Raw genomic sequence first — 17,912 nt, 5'->3', positions numbered from 1 at the left:
CTTTTTAAAGTTTTTAAAAAAATGTAATTTTACTTTTACTTAAGTAGGTTTCGTTTGAAGTATTTTATTTACTTACATTTTAAATCACCCACAGTAAAAAAAAACTTGAGGCCTAAATAAAAACCGAAAGGGAAAAAAAATCACTCAATCAATCTTACCCTTTCATAAAAAGAAGAAAAGAAGAAAAATACATGGAACAGATAAAGCGCATAGGCTGACGTCACAGTCAGGCATCAACAACAACAACAACATGTCAGTAATAAGAGCAGGTCACAGGATGCTGAACAGAAACAAAGGACTCTCCCAGTCAGATTATGCATTCAAACTGTTTAGTAGCCTGATGGCAGAAGGAATGAAAGAGTTTGCATATCTGTTTGTTTTCTGTAACGTAACATCGCTTGCCTGAGGGAAATCCTTGAATAGGCTATGGTCAGGCTGACAGATTGTTCCTTCTGCTTTCTTGACTACTTGCTTCCTCCAAAGGGAGCAAAGGTCGTCCAATAATCTTGGAGCAAACTTTGACAATGTCATTTGTCCTCCACAGAGAACCCATTAAACCAACAGATAAAAGAAAAAGTTAAAAGACTGCAGTGATGATGGGCAGGAGAACAAACCGGCGCTACATCACAAGGAAGATGGAGACAGAGTCAGACTGCAGCGGTGCAGACCAGCTGAAGGCCAAACGTTGAATTCTGATCCTGAGATTTTGGTCTTCTTTGGTTCATTTAGGGAAAGTCACAACACCTGTGATCTTGTTGGTGTTTGTTGGTGAAGAAAAGAAAGATGGTCGACAGAATCCACAGTTGATGGTCTGAACTAAAATGACACATTATCCCTCCCTCAGGGTTTTAAATGTCGTCTGTCGACATGTCTTATTTTGTTATTGCAGCCTGAAACTCTAACAGCTCTGTTGCTCATTTCTTTATCATGACAACTGTTCGCGGGCAGAACTTACCTGTTTATTTTAAGGCTTTCATTTACACATAATTAGAGGTGCATATGCTTTGAGTCATAGACCATAGAAAAAGATGGCCGACATGACAGCTCCCTAAAAGTGAAGCCAAACCCTCTCTGTCGCCCCCTGCTGACTGGCTGCAGTATAGCTCATAAAGCCCGCCTCCTCCATGTCAACAGATGGGACATGAGTCAAACTATAAAATCAAAATACATTTTTCTCAAACATGGTTTCTGTCATTATAGTTAGTTCTTATCATGCTGATTTATGTCCAAGTGTTCATTTTTCTGACAACTTTTAGTTATTTGATGATATGAAAAGGGGGCGTGGCCTCATGATTGACAGCTCTGTTGACAAACCGGGCTCCTGCAGCGTTCTGTTCCCGAGTAGCAGAGTAGAGGAGGAACGGCGAGAGGAGACGTAACTACCACTAACACTACAGTCATTGAATTTTCCATAAGCGTGAACGTCTGCTTCAGACCGACACAAGAAGCTGTTCAGCTGTTAAACACGCTGACGTGGCGTTTTCACGGTACATTAAATGTTTTAGTTATCGGTTGATCTCTCCTGCACAGTCTCTGCCTCCAAAAGATGTCACCAGCGCAAGATGGCAGCGCCTGCCTTGCGAGTATTTTGGCTTCAAATAAGTACTACCAGAGTCGATGGAGACGCGTCCTCCATCTTTATATGCAGTCATAGGGTGGTGGCTGCAAGCTGTCTGCTCTCTAAGATATTTTAGTCTGATTCTCAAACAACTCTGGCCAGTTTCTACCGCTGATGTCGTCATCACTTCCGGCTCCAGAAAACCAACTTAAAGCTTCAGAACAGAAGCCAGCAAACGAACAGGTGACTTTTCTGTGCCTCTGATGCTCCCACAGCAAACTGGAATAGTTACATGACTGTTCGTACTTTACGTTTGGGTTATTAGACGTGATTTATTACAGATCCCTTTAGGTCATCCTCATGGCTGTTATCGGTCTTCTTACTCAGACATGATCCCTTTGGTTTCTGAAACTGAAACGTTAAATCTGCCTTTGGTTCATCGTTTGATTTGTTGATGTTGCTGACATTGTTGCATCGTGTTAGCACACCGCCCGTGTGTTTCTCCCTCCCTCTCTCTCTCTCTCTCTGGAAGTGTCGGCCTGTAATCCTAATGAGCTGTGACAGAAGAGGGCTAGCTGACTTCCTGATAACTCCCTGTGGTAACGAGCTCAGGAGAGACGCAGGAGTACAAACCGTGGACTCAACAAACCCCCCTCCACCTTTGGCCCCTTCTCCTCGCTCAGGGACGCGCTTAGCCCGCTTTGACAAAGGAGGAAGTGGGCGAGATGACATGGAGGACAGAATGTAGGTCTTTCAACCCAAATCTACAAATCCATATAAGAAAGTTTGAGTTTAAAGGGATTTTTTTTTTAATTGATTTTCTCCTTTGTTCACTATTTTGATGCACTCCTGACCAATGCATTTCCTTCATTGAATAATAAAGTTTAATTTGATTTAATTTCTCTGAGATTCAAATACAAAATGTTCAGTAAACATCAGAGAAATTCCCAATAAGAACTACATGGTTTAACATGTTAAGTAAATGAGACATATTTAAAAGAGAAATGAGAAATAAATGTGAAACACATTTCTTTCTGTAGGTTCAATAGATGCTGAAGAGTGGAGAAAACAGTGTTTTATTCTTATTTCTTTGGCTTCATTTTTCAGGGAATGACTTAAATAATGTGTCAGATTTTGTTTTGAAATTCAAAATTCTTCACAATCTTTTAAGAACCAAAACTGAATGTAAAAATCTGAAACTGCAGCAGAAGGAAATGTTTGGAAATCTGCTTTCGTTCCTCTTCAACTCTGCTATGTGTAAATGTGGCCTGAAGACTCCCACTGAGTCGACGTATTGCTTGTGTTAGCAGAGCCACCTGCTGGGCAACACCAGGACTGAGACGGACACCAAGCTGTTATAAAGAAACACACGAGTTGATTCTGTATCCACAATTTGATAACCGATTTCAAGACATGTTTGATTATTAATATTGGCCACATTGGAGTTTTAAATAACAGGAAATAACTGGCAATAATAAGCTTACAGTGCAGTGACAGCCAAATAAGAACGATCATTGTGTCTGTAGGTGAGTGTGCGCAGTAGAGATTGGCCGGTGGAGCCGCAGTATTGACGCCTTGGCGTGTTGGAGCCCTCAGGTGGGCTCAGTCTGCAGCAGAACAGCTTCTTGTGTCGGTCTGAAGCAGATATTCACGCTTATGGAAAGTTCAATGACTGTAGTGTTAGTGTTAGTTACGTCTCCTCTCGCCGTTCCTCCTCTACTCTGCTACTCGGGAACAGAACGCTGCAGGAGCCCCATTTGTCAACAGAGCTGTCAATCGTGAGGCCACACCCCCTTTTTACAGAAGTAGTTAACTAATTAAAAGTAAACTTAAACTTAACCCACGCAGGCCAACCCACCCTGTTGCTCACTTGCAGAACCAGAATGTAACTGCTGGACCCATTAGCATTCAATTTGAGGTGTTTCTGTCCCACTGATTAACTCCAACCTCCTTTGAGCTCTGTTTTTGGTCACCACCAACTCTTGAGAAAGTCAGGAGAAAAGTACTCATTGATTTAGAATGATTAATGTGATAATCTTGAAGTCTCTATCTATCGCCGAATGAGCTAACACGATGGTGACTGAGCCGATGGCCCACTGATGAAAGCCTTTGCATTTGCAGTATATAGTATTATTACAGACTGGGTGTCTGCGGCAACTTTAGCAGAAAAAATCCCAAGCAGCGCCCAGTTAGTGACGCATTTTCCATCAGCCAGCAGTGGTTGGTCTGCCAGAGAGGGTAGGCGGAGCTAAGCGGCTGCTTTTCCGCTCTCTGCAAGTGTTGCGAGTAAACAGTAATCTACTATGGCTGAACAAACAAAGAAAAGATGGATGACTACAGATACAACTTCAACAAGAAGTGAAAATCCAAAGAAGAAGAAACAAACTCGACGCTCAGATGAAGCAAACAGTCTGAAAAGGAAAGCGACCGTCAGCCAGGAAAATCAAGAGTTACAACCGGAGCCAACCGTGGACGTCACACATGCAGCACTGTCTGGATATCTGGGAAGTGCGCTCCTGCAATTATCGCAACAGGTGGTATCAAAGAGAACGAAACTGAGATCTGTGAGATTACCACTTTAAATACTTCAATATTTTAAAAACTAAACAAACATGCAAGAAGTAAGTTGAGACATTTACATACAAAACAATTATCTTTATTTGTTATTTACAAAATCAAATTAAAAAACACTTGATTTACAGTGCATTAAAAAAACAAGCAAATCACAGTGTAACATTCTTGGTGAAGTTGTTTCATCACACAATCTTTTCACACATAATGAGCTGCTGCTGTCACAATCTGCTATACTACTCCATTCATAGCTTCAAAAGCACATTCACATGTAAAATGACATCTTTAAAGTCTTTATTTTGAATCCCTGAACTATAAAATGTAAAAATAGAACATTATTTATGTGTATTAGACACGGAAACACCAGGCTAATAATTATCAGTAGTAAATAAAATGTGATTCTCTGTAGGCTGTAAAGATTTGAATCAAAAGGAAGTATAAATATATGATTTGTACTAAAAACCTATGACATATTATTTTTTAGGGTTTCACCATTGAGAAAAAAGTTCACCGTTTGCACCATGTATTTGTAGATCCACACCAAGTTTAACTTTCTAAATGGGTAGCTACAATTAGTGTGGGGGCTAACGCGTTACAAAGTAATCCGATTACTTTTTGTTGTAAAGAGTAATGCAACGCGTTAGTTCTGCAATATAAGTAATCTGTTATTTAGTTACTTTTTCATAAAAAGAAGTCTGTTAGTGGAAAATAAGTTGCTGTGTTCGTCTTTTTCTTTTTTCGAAAAACCCCGAAGCACTGTTTCTGTTTCTCTCCTCCTTCAGATTTGTTTTTATTTAGATATATATTTTAGATTAATATAGTTGAGGTTATTATTTATTATTGCTGTTAGAATCCTGGATGTATGTATTCCATCTTCTAGTGTTAGGGTTATTATCTCCTGTGCTGTAGTCGCTTTGATAACCTGCTGCTGTAACACCACAATTTCCCTATCTCCTTCTTGGCAGGTCGCTGCGTACCAGCAGAAGGTAAACACAGCTGTGTCCATGCACATGTGAAGCTAGCTAACTCAGCTAGCGAGCTGTCAGAGAGGACAGCGTTTACTTTGTGGAAATATTCACATTATTCTGAATGTTTGGGTGAAAGGGACGAGAACAACATGACGGTGAAATGTAAGCTGTGTCTGGAGGAGAAGTGCTCGTCAGCTGTGAAGAGCTCGACTTCAAATGTGAAGCATCTGCAGCTAAACACAGCTCCACAACACTGGTGGGACTAAGAGCCTGTGTTGTATTGTTGTCATGGAAACAGCTGTGCCTAATACTGTATGCCTCTGCCTCTCACTGTCAGACTGCTAGCATCATAAAGAGCTGTAAAGGTTATACTGCGTCTGTCATTCCTGTTATCAGGCTGCAGAGTTACAGATTATGGGCCGTGACGGTAGAGTCGATACATTCAAAGGTGGACGTGCAGCAGGCTACACGCCGTCCTGACAATATAACGCATGTGTGTTTCGCAAAGAGGGTTTAATTTTTGATAATGCTTTAGTAATCTAACGTTACTTTTTTCAGGAGGTAACGCAGTAACGTAAGTTACTTTTAAAGTAACAATGACAATGAGCTACTTTAATCAGGTTGCAACATTAAAAGTCATCCAGAAAAAAGTTCTGTTATTTCCAATAAAAGAAAATCTGAAGTGCAGTTCAATCAAAAGCAACTAAATATAACAAAAAGTCCCTGTAAACCTCAACATGTATCAAAGTAAATAACATTTTCATTGTATATTTAGGAAGTACTTAAACTACTTCGCTACTTCACTATTTAAACTACTACTTTCTACAGAACGCCAAAGACTGAACATTTCTATTTAATTACTCTGAGATCTTATTCGAAATGTCGGCTTCAAGGCCACAGTCTGAAAGCCTTTTTTGCCATTGTTCTAGAGTCTTTGAAATCAATTGTCCTTTTATCGTCTCTTGAAGTTTATTTGAACAGATTCATTAAACTGTTACCACAGAAATAACAAATATGTGAGTGATTGATCCAGTATGAAATATATAAAGCAAAATAATAACTAACTGCAGCTGTCTTTCACACCACTGTAGTCACATTATAGAGAACATTTTAAACCCTGCTTGTGTCCCATTACGTACTATCCTTGCTTTCCTCAGTTGATCTTAGCGGTGTTGACGTCTCAGTGTGGCCTGGCCGTGCTGGCTCCAGCGCCCATCTCTTTCTCACAGATGAAGGGCAGGTTCATGGTGCAGGGGGCGTCGTACCAGCTCCGAATCGCCATTCGCTCCATCACGTTTGTTTTCACGATGTAGCCGCAGTCCTCGTTGATGTGGTTGTTGGGCTCGCCCTCTTCCCAGAAACTACAATTTAAAGAGAGAACGACAAAAATCACTTTGACCAACAATGTTTAATCAATTTACATCAATTAAACAGTGTTGGGTGCCGCCTAGAATCCCACGGTATCATGCTCAGATTGGATCATCATGCAGCTCATTATTTGCCCTCCTTAGTGCCAACTGGAGTAACATGCACTTTATATAGCGACATGGGAAGCTCTGGTTGTTGGAGAAGCAAGTAGTACGGACTGTCATGCTATTGGTTCCAGCCACATGGTGTTGTTCTAGGGAGGGCAGTAAAGCTGGAGTTATACTTGCTTTTAACTACGCTTTTGCACGCGCATGATGGCTGCCCCGTCTTCCCTGCGTCTGTTTGGTTCCTCAACTGTGCACGTCCTCAAAAATTAACATGAACCCAAGCTGCAGTACGCACATGAACAGTAGGGGCAGTGTAGAGGCAGAAGGGATGTGACAGGGTCAACACAGCAGCAGGGACAAAGATGATCCACATCTGTACGATGTGTCGTTGCCACTGCACAGAGACAAACATGCCTGTCAAACAGCTGCAGACAGATCAGTTCTGTTTTAGAAGTCGCCATGGAAACCTGCAAAACTAAATGGGAACAAGTCCGGGACATTTACGTCTGAGCACGGAGGAACATGTCGGAGAGACGGCGCGGGGACGGAGCAGACGGTGTGTTGTGTCCACCGAGCACACAGAAGCTGTCACTTTTTGTGCTGTGAAAGAAGATAACATCACATACAGTAGCTGCATACGGCCTGAGCTCTCTGGTGCGCCCTCTACAGGTATCCTCCAGTAACACGCGTGGTACAGAGACAAGTATGTGAACGATTACGTTCATGACGCAGACGGTTGAGCACGTGAACGCGAGGTTAAAAAGCAAGAATATCTCCGGCCTTAGTCTGAGGACCTTTTCACATTAGGTACGATTGCTTCGTCATGTACCGCTTCCTTCCGTACCTGAGTACGCTTGCGGTAGGACTCTGAAACAGAAGGTGGCAGTAATGCACCTCAAAAACAAGGAGAAGAAGAGGAGTATCATCAACTACGGAACATTTTTATGTTGTTGTTCCAGTGTTGAAAAGCGTGCGAATCGCATGATCCCAAGCTCATACACTGGAGCCGACCTTCGCACTATGGCGACTATTAGAAAATCTAAAGAACGAGCCTCTCATCTACACTCCGACGGTATCAGCCGTGGCCGTGCGGGTCAGAGGATGAGATCGGCGGTGCTGCGTGCGTTCGCAGATTTCAGAGGAGACACTATAAAGAGCAGTCCACTTCTGTGGTTTGGTTCAGTAGCTTTCACACCTGATGCGTACCTGAGTACACATGAACCGTACTCGACACCACCTTTTCACCGGTACACAGTGTTCACACTGATCAAACAAACTGGACGCCCGGGTCCCTGATGTGAAAGCACCACTTTAGTCTTGACTGAAATATTTCAACAACTATTGTACGGATTGGATTGGTATAAAAATGGAGACACATTTGTGGCCCCGGACGAGCTGTAGTAATGGCTCTGGCGACTTCCCCTCTGACACAACCTGCAGGTCAACTTCTTTGCTTTTTAGGAAAAAAATACGGTCCTGACATTCAGGTCCTCCTCGTGCTACGTGACCCTTTGTCTTTTCATCTTGCACTATCGTCAGGTCACAATTTGAGTTGGTCCAATACTGTTTGATCAAAGACCTGCAAAACGAATGCGTTACCCGCGTATAGGCTCAGCATGTTAGCATGGTCATGTTCGCATTCACCTCAGAGCTCCATTGTAAGTGCAGCCTTATAGAGCTGCTAGCATGACTACTCTTTAATATAATCTTTACCTTAACTGAGTTGCAATTTGCTGTTATTGCAAGATGTAATTCGATATTTACTGCAGTCTGGAAATAAATGTAAAAGTTCCAGAAGGCTTAAAAATGGGTTAAAAGTTTGAGGAAGTTAATTATTAGAATAAATGTCAACATCCAGCTCCGGCCGAGCCAGAACAAGAAAACATATCTGCAGGACAAGAGGGGGGGGGGAGGGTGAAAAAGAGGAATGATAAGTTATTCACAAACACACATTTTCAAAATGAGGAAGAGAAATCAGATGTTTATTAGAAAATCTGTTGAGTCGGCTCAAAACAGGAAATAAATATTGTTTCTGGAGCAGAAGTGGAAAGCAGACATTAGAAGCTAACCTGACTCTGCATTTTATAGAACACTGATATTTCAACAGTTCCCTCTGTCGCTCTGACACGCTTGCTTTCATCATAGGTCAAAGGTCGGGGTCACCTGCAGTTAAACAGCGCTTACATAACACTGCTCAGAGCTGCTGTTTACAGGCAGACATGACTCTGGCCTCCCTCCAGCTGAAATCTCACATCTGGAGCATCTACAGCCTTTAACTCTTCAGTGACTTTCCAACTGCACCCCACATCTGAGCAGGCTGACTGAACAAAAGAGTCTAACTGGGGGTGAAATTTAGGATTATTTGTCCTTTTCGTGCCTGAAGTTTGCTTCAATAGAGACAACTGTAAACACTGCAACATATCCTAAACACTCTTGAGTTGTTTGTTATCATACACAGAGTTTGCGTCGCTGCAAATGTATCATATATGCATAAAAAATGTGGATAAATGTAGACTGATAAGTTCCACATGGAAGATCTATTTGTTGTCTTGGGGGGGATTCACTAAGAACGAATTGCGGCCGCTGATAGCTCCATAAACTGCGCATCTTTTGCCCCCGCTATCTGCTCCGTCTCAAGGTCCGATTCACAAAGCAAATTGCACTGATGATATTCAAGCGCAAACACGCCCATAAAGATTTGCAGCTCCGTGTAGCTTGCTCTTGTTTTGTGTCTGATTGTGGAGAGAAGCCGCCTGCAGCTCCGCTCTCTGCTGCGCGGCCCTGCTGTTCTCAACTCCACGCACAGATCGATGATGAGCAGGGAGAGGAGGGGGCAGCTCTTTAAACAGATGACTGTGAAGTCCAGACTCGACAGGTGTTTATGAGTTTCACTGTCTGTAACGCAGCTTCATTTTTATAAACAAGTAACAGCAGCTCGTAATAATCCCCTTCCTGTGTAACGGCTCCAGACCGTCTCCACACGTGGACAAAGTGAGCCTGTGTTGAGCCTCGCACAGCCCCGGACTGATTGATCTCCTGATTATGATAATAATGACAAAATATTATTAACAGATTGTTTTTACAGACAAATACATTTTTTGATCACACAAAAGGTGGAGTTGTCGCCATGGGCCGCAGTTACCACCAGCTCTCTGCAGAAGGTAATATTTTCACTCTAACTGTGCGGGGCAGTTAGCGCTGGCGTTTGTGAATTAGGTGCTTTTTGCCACGAGGCTCACTTGCATTAAAAGGGGCCAAATTTGCCCCGAATGTCTGCAAAAGGACTCATTAAATACGCACAAACAGCACGGGAGCACAGAGACGCTGGTTGCTCTGCAGCGCACAACAGTGTGCATTCAACCGTCTGCGTGCTCCTTGAATGAGGCGGAGTCTTTCTGAGTCATTTGCAGGTTACAGGTTTAGCGGGCGCAAAAGCAGCGCAATCCTTTAGTGAATTCCCTCCTTAGTTTCTACAGAAATCCTCCCAAACTCTGTGTTCTTAATTTGACCAAGGCTGCATGATGAATTGTACCATTTGTCAAGTCAGATGGACGACCAGCTTGCCGTCAGCTACCCTGAGATAAATTGATGTCAGGTATGTGGCAACTGCGACGTGAGCTAGCACGATGGCAGAGGAGGGAGACGAGGACGAGGACATTGGATTGGTGAGAGAGACTGGTGACATGGTGGATCATGCTGGAACACAACTGGCTCATACGACCTGTGATCCATCTGACGGTTAAACATTCCTGGTTGGATGGAAGGTTTTTTGACTGTGGCACACTGACCCCTTGACCTCGCCTCTCTGAGACATCCTGCTAATGTAGCTTAAAGAGGATCACACTGGTTTCAAACCAACAATAGTTTAGAAGAAGTTAAATTTTCCAGGGAAACATGAAACATTTTTGGAGTCTGTTCCTTTTTTTCGATCCTGGTTCCCAGAAAGTTATGGCTTTCCACTAAAACAGGAAGTACTGGGTTGAAGTTAGGCTGTTGCTCTCCTCGTCATGTTCTCCCTGGACGCCTGACTCTCCGTATTCGGCCTCATTAAGAGCAAACCAACTGTCGCTGTCCAGCTCACCGGCTGAAAACTGTGCCAAAGTGTGCAGGTATGCAAGAGGTCAATGTTCAGCAGAGGTAAAAAGTTCAGTGATCACTCAGTCTGTGCGTGCATGTCCAACTATGTGTAACACAGACTGTCTGGAGCCAGAGGAGCCACAGTTTGGGCTGCGCTCTTGTTTGTTGTATCACAGTATTAGCTTCCATGTTCAGCACTGTGTGTTTAAATGACCAGATGAAATGTGTTTACTTTGGCGGCCTTCTGAGCATGTCAGCAGTCAGAAACAGAAGTGTACCCACCCTTCGACCAGTGGGGTGTCATCCACCCACACCCAGTGATCCTCTGTCTGCCCGTCAGTGATCCCAAACCAGTAAGAGTTCCAGTGGCCTCTGGGCAGAAGGTCCCACAGAAATGTCTGAGAGAAAACACAAAGAGTAAAAGTCAAGTTAGAGTTTATTAAAGATCAGCCCAACTACTTGTTTCTGCACATGATAAGGCTGCTGATTCTTATTATTATTACCTTACTGTCAAAGAACGTTATCTCTTTGGCGTGACCCACATGTCGAGCCCAGTTTGCGAAGATTTGGACCCTTAAGCGGTAGGTATGTGCAGAGCTGTTACAGGCTATAGGTGCTTCATGTTTAGTGAGTAATTTCCCGGTCTGTGAAAAGTTATGGTACTACTCCTACAGTACATGTGCTCACTTGAAGATATAATCTTGAAGATTTTCATGTAAATAAATGTCTGTTAAGTCTCTATCTATCACCGAATGAGGTAACACAATGGTGATTGAGGCCCACTGATGAAAGCCTTTGCAGTATTACAGACTGGGTGTCTGTGGCGACTTTTGAAGGAAAAAAATCCCAAGCGGCGCCCAGTTAGTGACGCGTTTTCCATCAGCCAGCAGTGGTTGGTCTGCCAGAGAGGGTAGGCGGAGCTAAGCGGCTGCTTTTCCGCTCTCTGCAAGTGTTGCGAGTAAACAGTAATCTACTATGGCTGAACAAACAAAGAAAAGATGGATGACTACAGATACAACTTCAACAAGAAGTGAAAATCCAAAGAAAAAGAAACAAACTCGACGCTCAGATGAAGCAAACAGTCTGAAAAGGAAAGCGACCGTCAGCCAGGAAAATCAAGAGTTACAGGGTTGGGTTATCTGGGACGTACACGCCCCAAATGCCTTTTATCGCTATCAGGTGTCTCCAAATAGAACAAAACTGAGAACTTCGAGATTACAACTTTAAGCAGCACAAGTCATCATTTAACCACCACAATTGTGATGTGCGCATGTGCAATTCTCACATCGCAGGACGTGCGATAGTGAAGCAAATTGACTGAAACACGTCAAGCTGCTACTTTTTTGTTGCTCGGTGCAAAACGCAAACTCGCCAGTTTTCTTGTTTCCACGAGAATATCAGTCAGACATCATCTTAGTGCAGCTCTTCAACCGAGCACAGAGTGAACTGACCGCTGAGCACAGTCTGTGTGTACCTGCATATAAACAAGCACGCGCCGCTGCAGACGCTCAGTTACACATGGTAGCTTTTCAGTGAGCGTGTTGCTGTTATCAGCGGCACCTCGTCCCCCGCTTACGCTGTGGCCACATAAACGGACCGCTAACAGAGCGGAGAGACAACTGCAAATGAAGTGGTATTAATCAGCCACTGAAACGGTCACAAATGAGCTTTTACTTGTGTTGAGTTTCATAATTGTAAGAAAGAAAAAAACAAACATTATCCCAAAACTTAGAAAAGATCTTCTACAAATAAAATATGTTGTTCACAGTGTATCAACTCTTCACTGATGAAAGTAAAGTAACTTTCATACTGTACCTGCTCCTCGGCTGTATGGATGATGGCCAGGTGAGCTCCTTTTCTCTCACAGTACGTTTTGCTCTCCGACCAACTCCTCGAGTTTCGGGAGATTAAATAACAGCTGTTGTTGAAGAGCTGCCAGTCCATGGGGCAGACGATAGGAGCCGGCGCTGCCTTCGTCGTCGGTCTGACCACTTCAGGAGCTGATGACACACGGAAAGAGAGCGATAGAGGCGACCAGGAAGAAGAGGAACTACAGAAGCTGTTCAAAGCAGGTTTGGTTGTGCAACGTCACCTTTTGTGGCGCTCTTAGCAGCCAGTTTGGCCAGCAGCTCGTCCTTCTCTTTCTGCAGCTGATTCTTCTCCTGCTGCAGTTTACTGATGGAGGCGATCAGAGCCGACACGTTCGCGCTCTGCGTCTGCTTCTGTGCCTCTGAGGTCGCTTCACCACTGCCCTGAGGTTTGTTCTTATCTGACAAGACAACAAACAAGCAAAGTAGGAACATTAAAGCTCACAACAAAAAACTCTTGAGTGCAACAGACTGACGGGTTTTTATTATTTGGTGCTTTTCCTTAAAAAGAGTTGTAATTAAACTGTAGATTTCCTTAAATGGTCGTAGTTGAATGAACAACATTTGACACAGAAATATTTGCTTTTGTCCACAGTGTGTTGGATCTCCTTTACAGCAGTTATCAAACTAAAAACGCGGTTTAACAAAATCAAACAAAGCAGAAGCAGACTTTTTGACTGCGTCAACAAAACAGACACACACACATTTGCAACAGACAACACAACATGTCGTGTTGCAAGGTGCAAACCAACGTATCCTCTTTTTGTACCTTAAAGTGCCAGTTCTGCAGTTCTGAATTTGCTGTATCTGCATCACTTGAACAGCATGTACTGATGACGAACACGGGTCACGTTGTAGTATTTTAGTTCCTTTGCAGTGTGGGGAAATGTTTGGTAGTGCCTCCAGATTACTGCGCTGACACAGCAGGTGGGAGCGCCAGCAGGAAATAGCTGGAGTTTCACAACTTAATGAGTTTTAAGAAAATTGCTGACATTCACATCTACGGGCGATTTTAGAGTCATCAACGAACCTATCGAGCATGTCTTTGGACTGGAGAGAACCCACGCATGCACGGGGCGAGCGTGCAAACTCCACACAGAAAGGCCCCGTACTTCCGAACCGGAATCCGTACCACAAACCTTCTAGCTGTGCAGCGACAGCGCTAACCACTGCACCACCGCTGCTGCCTGATCTTACTTTAATAACTCCCAAAGCAAAAACATTACATGAAAGAATGAAGTATCTGTCAGTCCGTGTACTCACAGTGTGCAGTGACGGCTATGATGGAGATCAGCAGGACGGCACACAGCGTAGCCAGGCAGATGGTGGCGAAGCGGTAGGGCCCGGGGCCACTCGGCCGAGGCATCAGTCTGAGCGGGGCGACTGGATGGGCTGGAGGTGGCGACACGGGAAAGATTGTTAATTACTAGCCAAGTTTTGTGGATACTGCGTACAGACAAACTTCCAGACACATACGTTTTGAACACATTCAAACTAAAACACACTTACAGTCATTTCAAACACATAGGACCCTAAAAACAGTCTCACCGTCAGTGATGGGGTCCCACAGGGCTGTATTCTTGGTCCATTACCATTTACATCCCCATAAAAACATCGTAACACTGATCTATCAATTCTTCAACTTTCATATATATGCAGATGATACAACTTTATATGTCCCTCCACAACCCAGACTATAGAACATCTTCAGTCGGCCTGTGATGCTTCTCAATTGTCACTTCTTACCTCAGACATGTCTAAGATTCAGATAAGACTAAACGTGTGCTATTCACAAGAAAAGTGTAATTTCTTAAAGGGGAAATTGTTTTCTGTCAGCAGCTACATCCTGTTTCATAACTATCCATACAAACAGCTAATAAAATGAAAAACTGAGAATGCTATATCATTTACTCATGGTGGCAGAAATACTTTGCTCACTTCTGCAAAGGCTGGTCTTTATTTAATTTCTAGAAAGTTTATGCTGAAGTGTTAAAAACACAAATGCCCTAAAATAACCCCTCAGACCTCCACTGCTGTGACAAACGTCAGCTGATACATGCGTTTACAACTGTGCTCCTGTAAGGTTGCATTTAAGGAGCTGAAAAAAAGAGGAAGAAATATTTACTTTTTTGCTATAAATGGCCTCCAGAGCTTCTATAGACTGTATTCATTCTAAAGCATTCATCCATAAAGGAATCCCCACGGCTCTGTTCAGACTTGTGAAAATAAAACATGTCCGAGCAGTTTTCGAGGACGTGGGAAATCTGGCAGAACAGCAATTATCACACAAAGCAGACGGCAGTGAGGGAAATGACTTCGTTTGTTTGCATGTGAGACAGTTATCGCCAGGCAGGAGGATTCACTCCCACACTAATTTAAATTATGTCATTATAATTCTTGTTAACACTCTTGTGAGTCAGTTTTGAAGAATATATAAAATTACTTCTGTGATATTTAATAGATTTAGTTTTTGCATTCTTGCCATTAATCAATACAGTATAAATTAGCGGATAGAGAGCTGATTCCTGATCCCAAGAAGAACAGTTTGTGTGGAGTCAATAAAATGTTGGACTGTTGACCTTTTAAATCAAAAATCTCAATACACAGCTCACTAAAGAATAAACGTCTAAATGTCTATTAACGAAGAAGAGTTGGAATTAATGAGGGAGTGATCTGCAGCCATGTTAGCGGTACTGTAATGCTGTACTCGGCTTTTAAAGTTAGCTCGAGTAAAAGCTAACGTCTGCTTTTATGGCTTTTAATATGATTGTTTTTGAGATTTTAATTTGTGGCTGTAAATCTACAAATGGTCATTAAATAATAATACAAAAATGATTGATTTCTGCCTCCCAAATGTGAGGGTTTTGTGAGAGTAAGTAGACTAGCCCTCGTTGTATTTTTAATTGTCACTGTATTTTTCAATATGGCGGTTATTGTTTGTTTTGGTTGTACAGTATTCTTTGAGATTGTTGCTTTTTTTAGTAAAATACTTTGTCATTTCTTTCAGAAGTGCTCTATAAAGGAAGTTTAGAGCTTAAACAAAAAGCCGATTAATTGATCGATACAAAATTAATCATTTAGTCGAGCTTCTCAGTTATAAATACATCTTTATTTAAAAGTTAACTCTACATTTTTTGGTTCAGGACTGATGGTTGGACAAAAATAAAACCATGTGAAATTTTATTTACTTTTTTTATATTCAATTTTACCTCGGCTTTAAGAAACGTCCCTTTTTTGTTGCAATTTTTGAATTCACCACGCAATATAATTTAGATATTATTACAGACAGGGTCACATTAATTAATACATTATTTGTACCAGAGTAGTAAAGTAGCATAGGGCGTCATTGTGAAACAGTACGAGCAAAATATATGTGCAAAGCCATGATTACATAATTCAAGCGTTTTGTCAACAAGTGTTAAGGTGAATGGGAGAAAAAATTAAAGATGCTCGAGATCAACTCAATTATTTATCTGCAATGAGACAGGGAGAGAGAAGGGTGAAAGTTATAATGTGGTCAGATTTAAGACATAAAGATGTTGTGTGGTCTTACCACTGTGTCCAACATCTGGTCTGCGTGTGAACTCGTCATATGTGGCTTCATCGTCTATCAGCTTGGAGTACATCCCGTCGCAGGCCGGGGAGCTGCCGGTGGTCGACATCTCAGCGGTGGATGAAATAAAAAAGTACTGAAATTAAGAGTTTAGAAAGTTTCAGTACGTGGAAAGCGTGTTTAAAACTCTGGATCACCCACTTTGCTCCCCTTGTTTATAGACAGGCACTGGTGTCAAGTATTACACAGTAAGTATGATTCGTTCCGGTTATGTGTTTCAAAATAAAAGTCTTTTAAAAAATGTGTGCTAAAGCAACAAAGGCACACTTTAAAACACTCCCTTATAGGTCCTGCATTAAAATGCTGTTTAGGTCAAAAGTATGGAGGTAATAAAAACGCAACGAACTTACGATACTTACGATATTTAAAGTGAAAACACTCATAAGCACACTAAAGGGTCCCTGTACGTGTAACATATAAATAATCATATAAGGTTATTTTTAAATATTCTCCCGATCATCGTAACAAGGTAAGTAACTAAAGCTAAATAAATCATTCAAATATAAAATGTTTTAAAATAAAATTCTAAACATGGAAATACTAATGTAAAGAACAGGTATCTCAAGCGAGGTGCAGTATTTAACTTAATTTTCATACTTCTTGACTAAATGTATTTAGCAAAATAAAACATGTTCATGTTGCAATTAGAAATTCATATTTTAAAAGGTATACAAAATATTCTGATCTCCATAAAGAATCTATCTATTGTCATAAGCAACATCAGGTCACAACTTTAACTCGATCAAAGTAGGGCTCTTACTTTGAAGGCATACTCGTTTGTTTCCGGTCTTATGTGTTTCTTGACTTAACTGTGACATTATGTTGTGACACCGTTTACGGTAAAACACCCCCAAAGCTCTGCTGTTCCCTCACATATTACTTCAGGGGTTTACGGGAACATGTGTAGCATTTTCCAGCATTTATGTCTCAGAAGCATGTTTCATCATTCTGTCTTAGTTCAAGGCGTACCCCTAACTTCTTAGGGGTAAAACGAGGGGGAAAAAACTGATGATGAAAATTAATATAAAATGTTGCATTAGTATCAAATATTTAACGTGGTCTCACCTCATTTTTAGCCACGCTAGCAGAACGCTGTCAAGAATAGAAATGTCACTGCATATGACACATTTCAACAATTATAAGAGTGAAATATAAACACACTCATGTTCCCAAGAGGAAGAATCTTACTGACTTCGGTGATCCCCTGATTATTCCTCTAACTTCCAACAGGTCTTTAATAATTTTGGCCTTTCATCAAATGTCTGAACATTTGCATTCCCATGCATCCCAATTGTCAAAAGTTCATATCAGTATAGCTATACCTTATATTCAATGCTAGTTAGCAAATGTTAGCATGCTACCATACTAACATGAGCTGTCAAAACCTTCTTTTTAACAGGCAGAAACCTAAAACAGAACAGACTCATGTTGAACAGCCATCTGCCTCGACTGGATTAAGTGACCAGCGAGGCTGGGCGGACGCAAGTGTAGGCGAAATGGTCGCGTGCAGTGGGTCCACATCGTTACGCCGGCGTTGCTTGGTCCAGTGTAAAATGGCAAAGGCGACAAAACGGTGGGGCTTCGTTACGGCACAAAATGAGCCTTCTTCGCAGTTGATTTATTACCCCAGTAAAAATGTTCCTGATGAGTTTATGGTCTTAATCTCTGATGTGATTGACAAGCTGCTATGCTTCAACCTTCCACCTATGACTCCACCTTCTTTGTGCAACTGTTGGGGTGAGTGTAATAGAGGAATAAGATGTGGTCTGAACCCCAAGAGAA

General features: G+C 42.1%; 1 protein-coding gene across 1 annotated transcript; it reads right to left on the bottom strand.

Annotated features, from left to right (window-relative positions):
• Window positions 1-4,226: 4,226 nt before the first annotated feature.
• Window positions 4,227-16,228, bottom strand: LOC138609070 (CD209 antigen-like protein E). Its single transcript, XM_069681687.1, has 6 exons — window positions 16,071-16,228; window positions 13,781-13,909; window positions 12,742-12,918; window positions 12,465-12,649; window positions 10,932-11,047; window positions 4,227-6,458 (listed from the first exon to the last, which is right to left on the bottom strand). Exons 1-6 carry the CDS (start codon window positions 16,177-16,179, stop codon window positions 6,278-6,280), a joined length of 897 nt encoding a protein of 298 aa, XP_069537788.1. The 5' UTR covers window positions 16,180-16,228; the 3' UTR covers window positions 4,227-6,277.
• Window positions 16,229-17,912: the final 1,684 nt, after the last annotated feature.

The sequence above is a fragment of the Semicossyphus pulcher genome, unplaced genomic scaffold (assembly GCF_022749685.1).
Source record: "Semicossyphus pulcher isolate SPU_LCO1_2020_fin unplaced genomic scaffold, fSemPul1.0.p SCAF_5, whole genome shotgun sequence".
Classification (NCBI taxonomy): domain Eukaryota; kingdom Metazoa; phylum Chordata; class Actinopteri; order Labriformes; family Labridae; genus Semicossyphus; species Semicossyphus pulcher.
Note: the sequence above shows the minus strand (reverse complement) of the source record. Positions and strands in the feature narration are given on the sequence as shown.

Coding starts and splice junctions, on each gene's coding strand:
- LOC138609070 (XM_069681687.1), bottom strand. CDS start 16,179: ATGTCGACCACCGGCAGCTCCCCGGCCTGCGACGGGATGTACTCCAAG. Junction 12,919..13,780: donor CATAGCCGTCACTGCACACT/GTGAGTACACGG, acceptor TTGTCTTGTCAG/ATAAGAACAAACCTCAGGGC. Junction 6,459..10,931: donor GACACCCCACTGGTCGAAGG/GTGGGTACACTT, acceptor TTTAAATTGTAG/TTTCTGGGAAGAGGGCGAGC.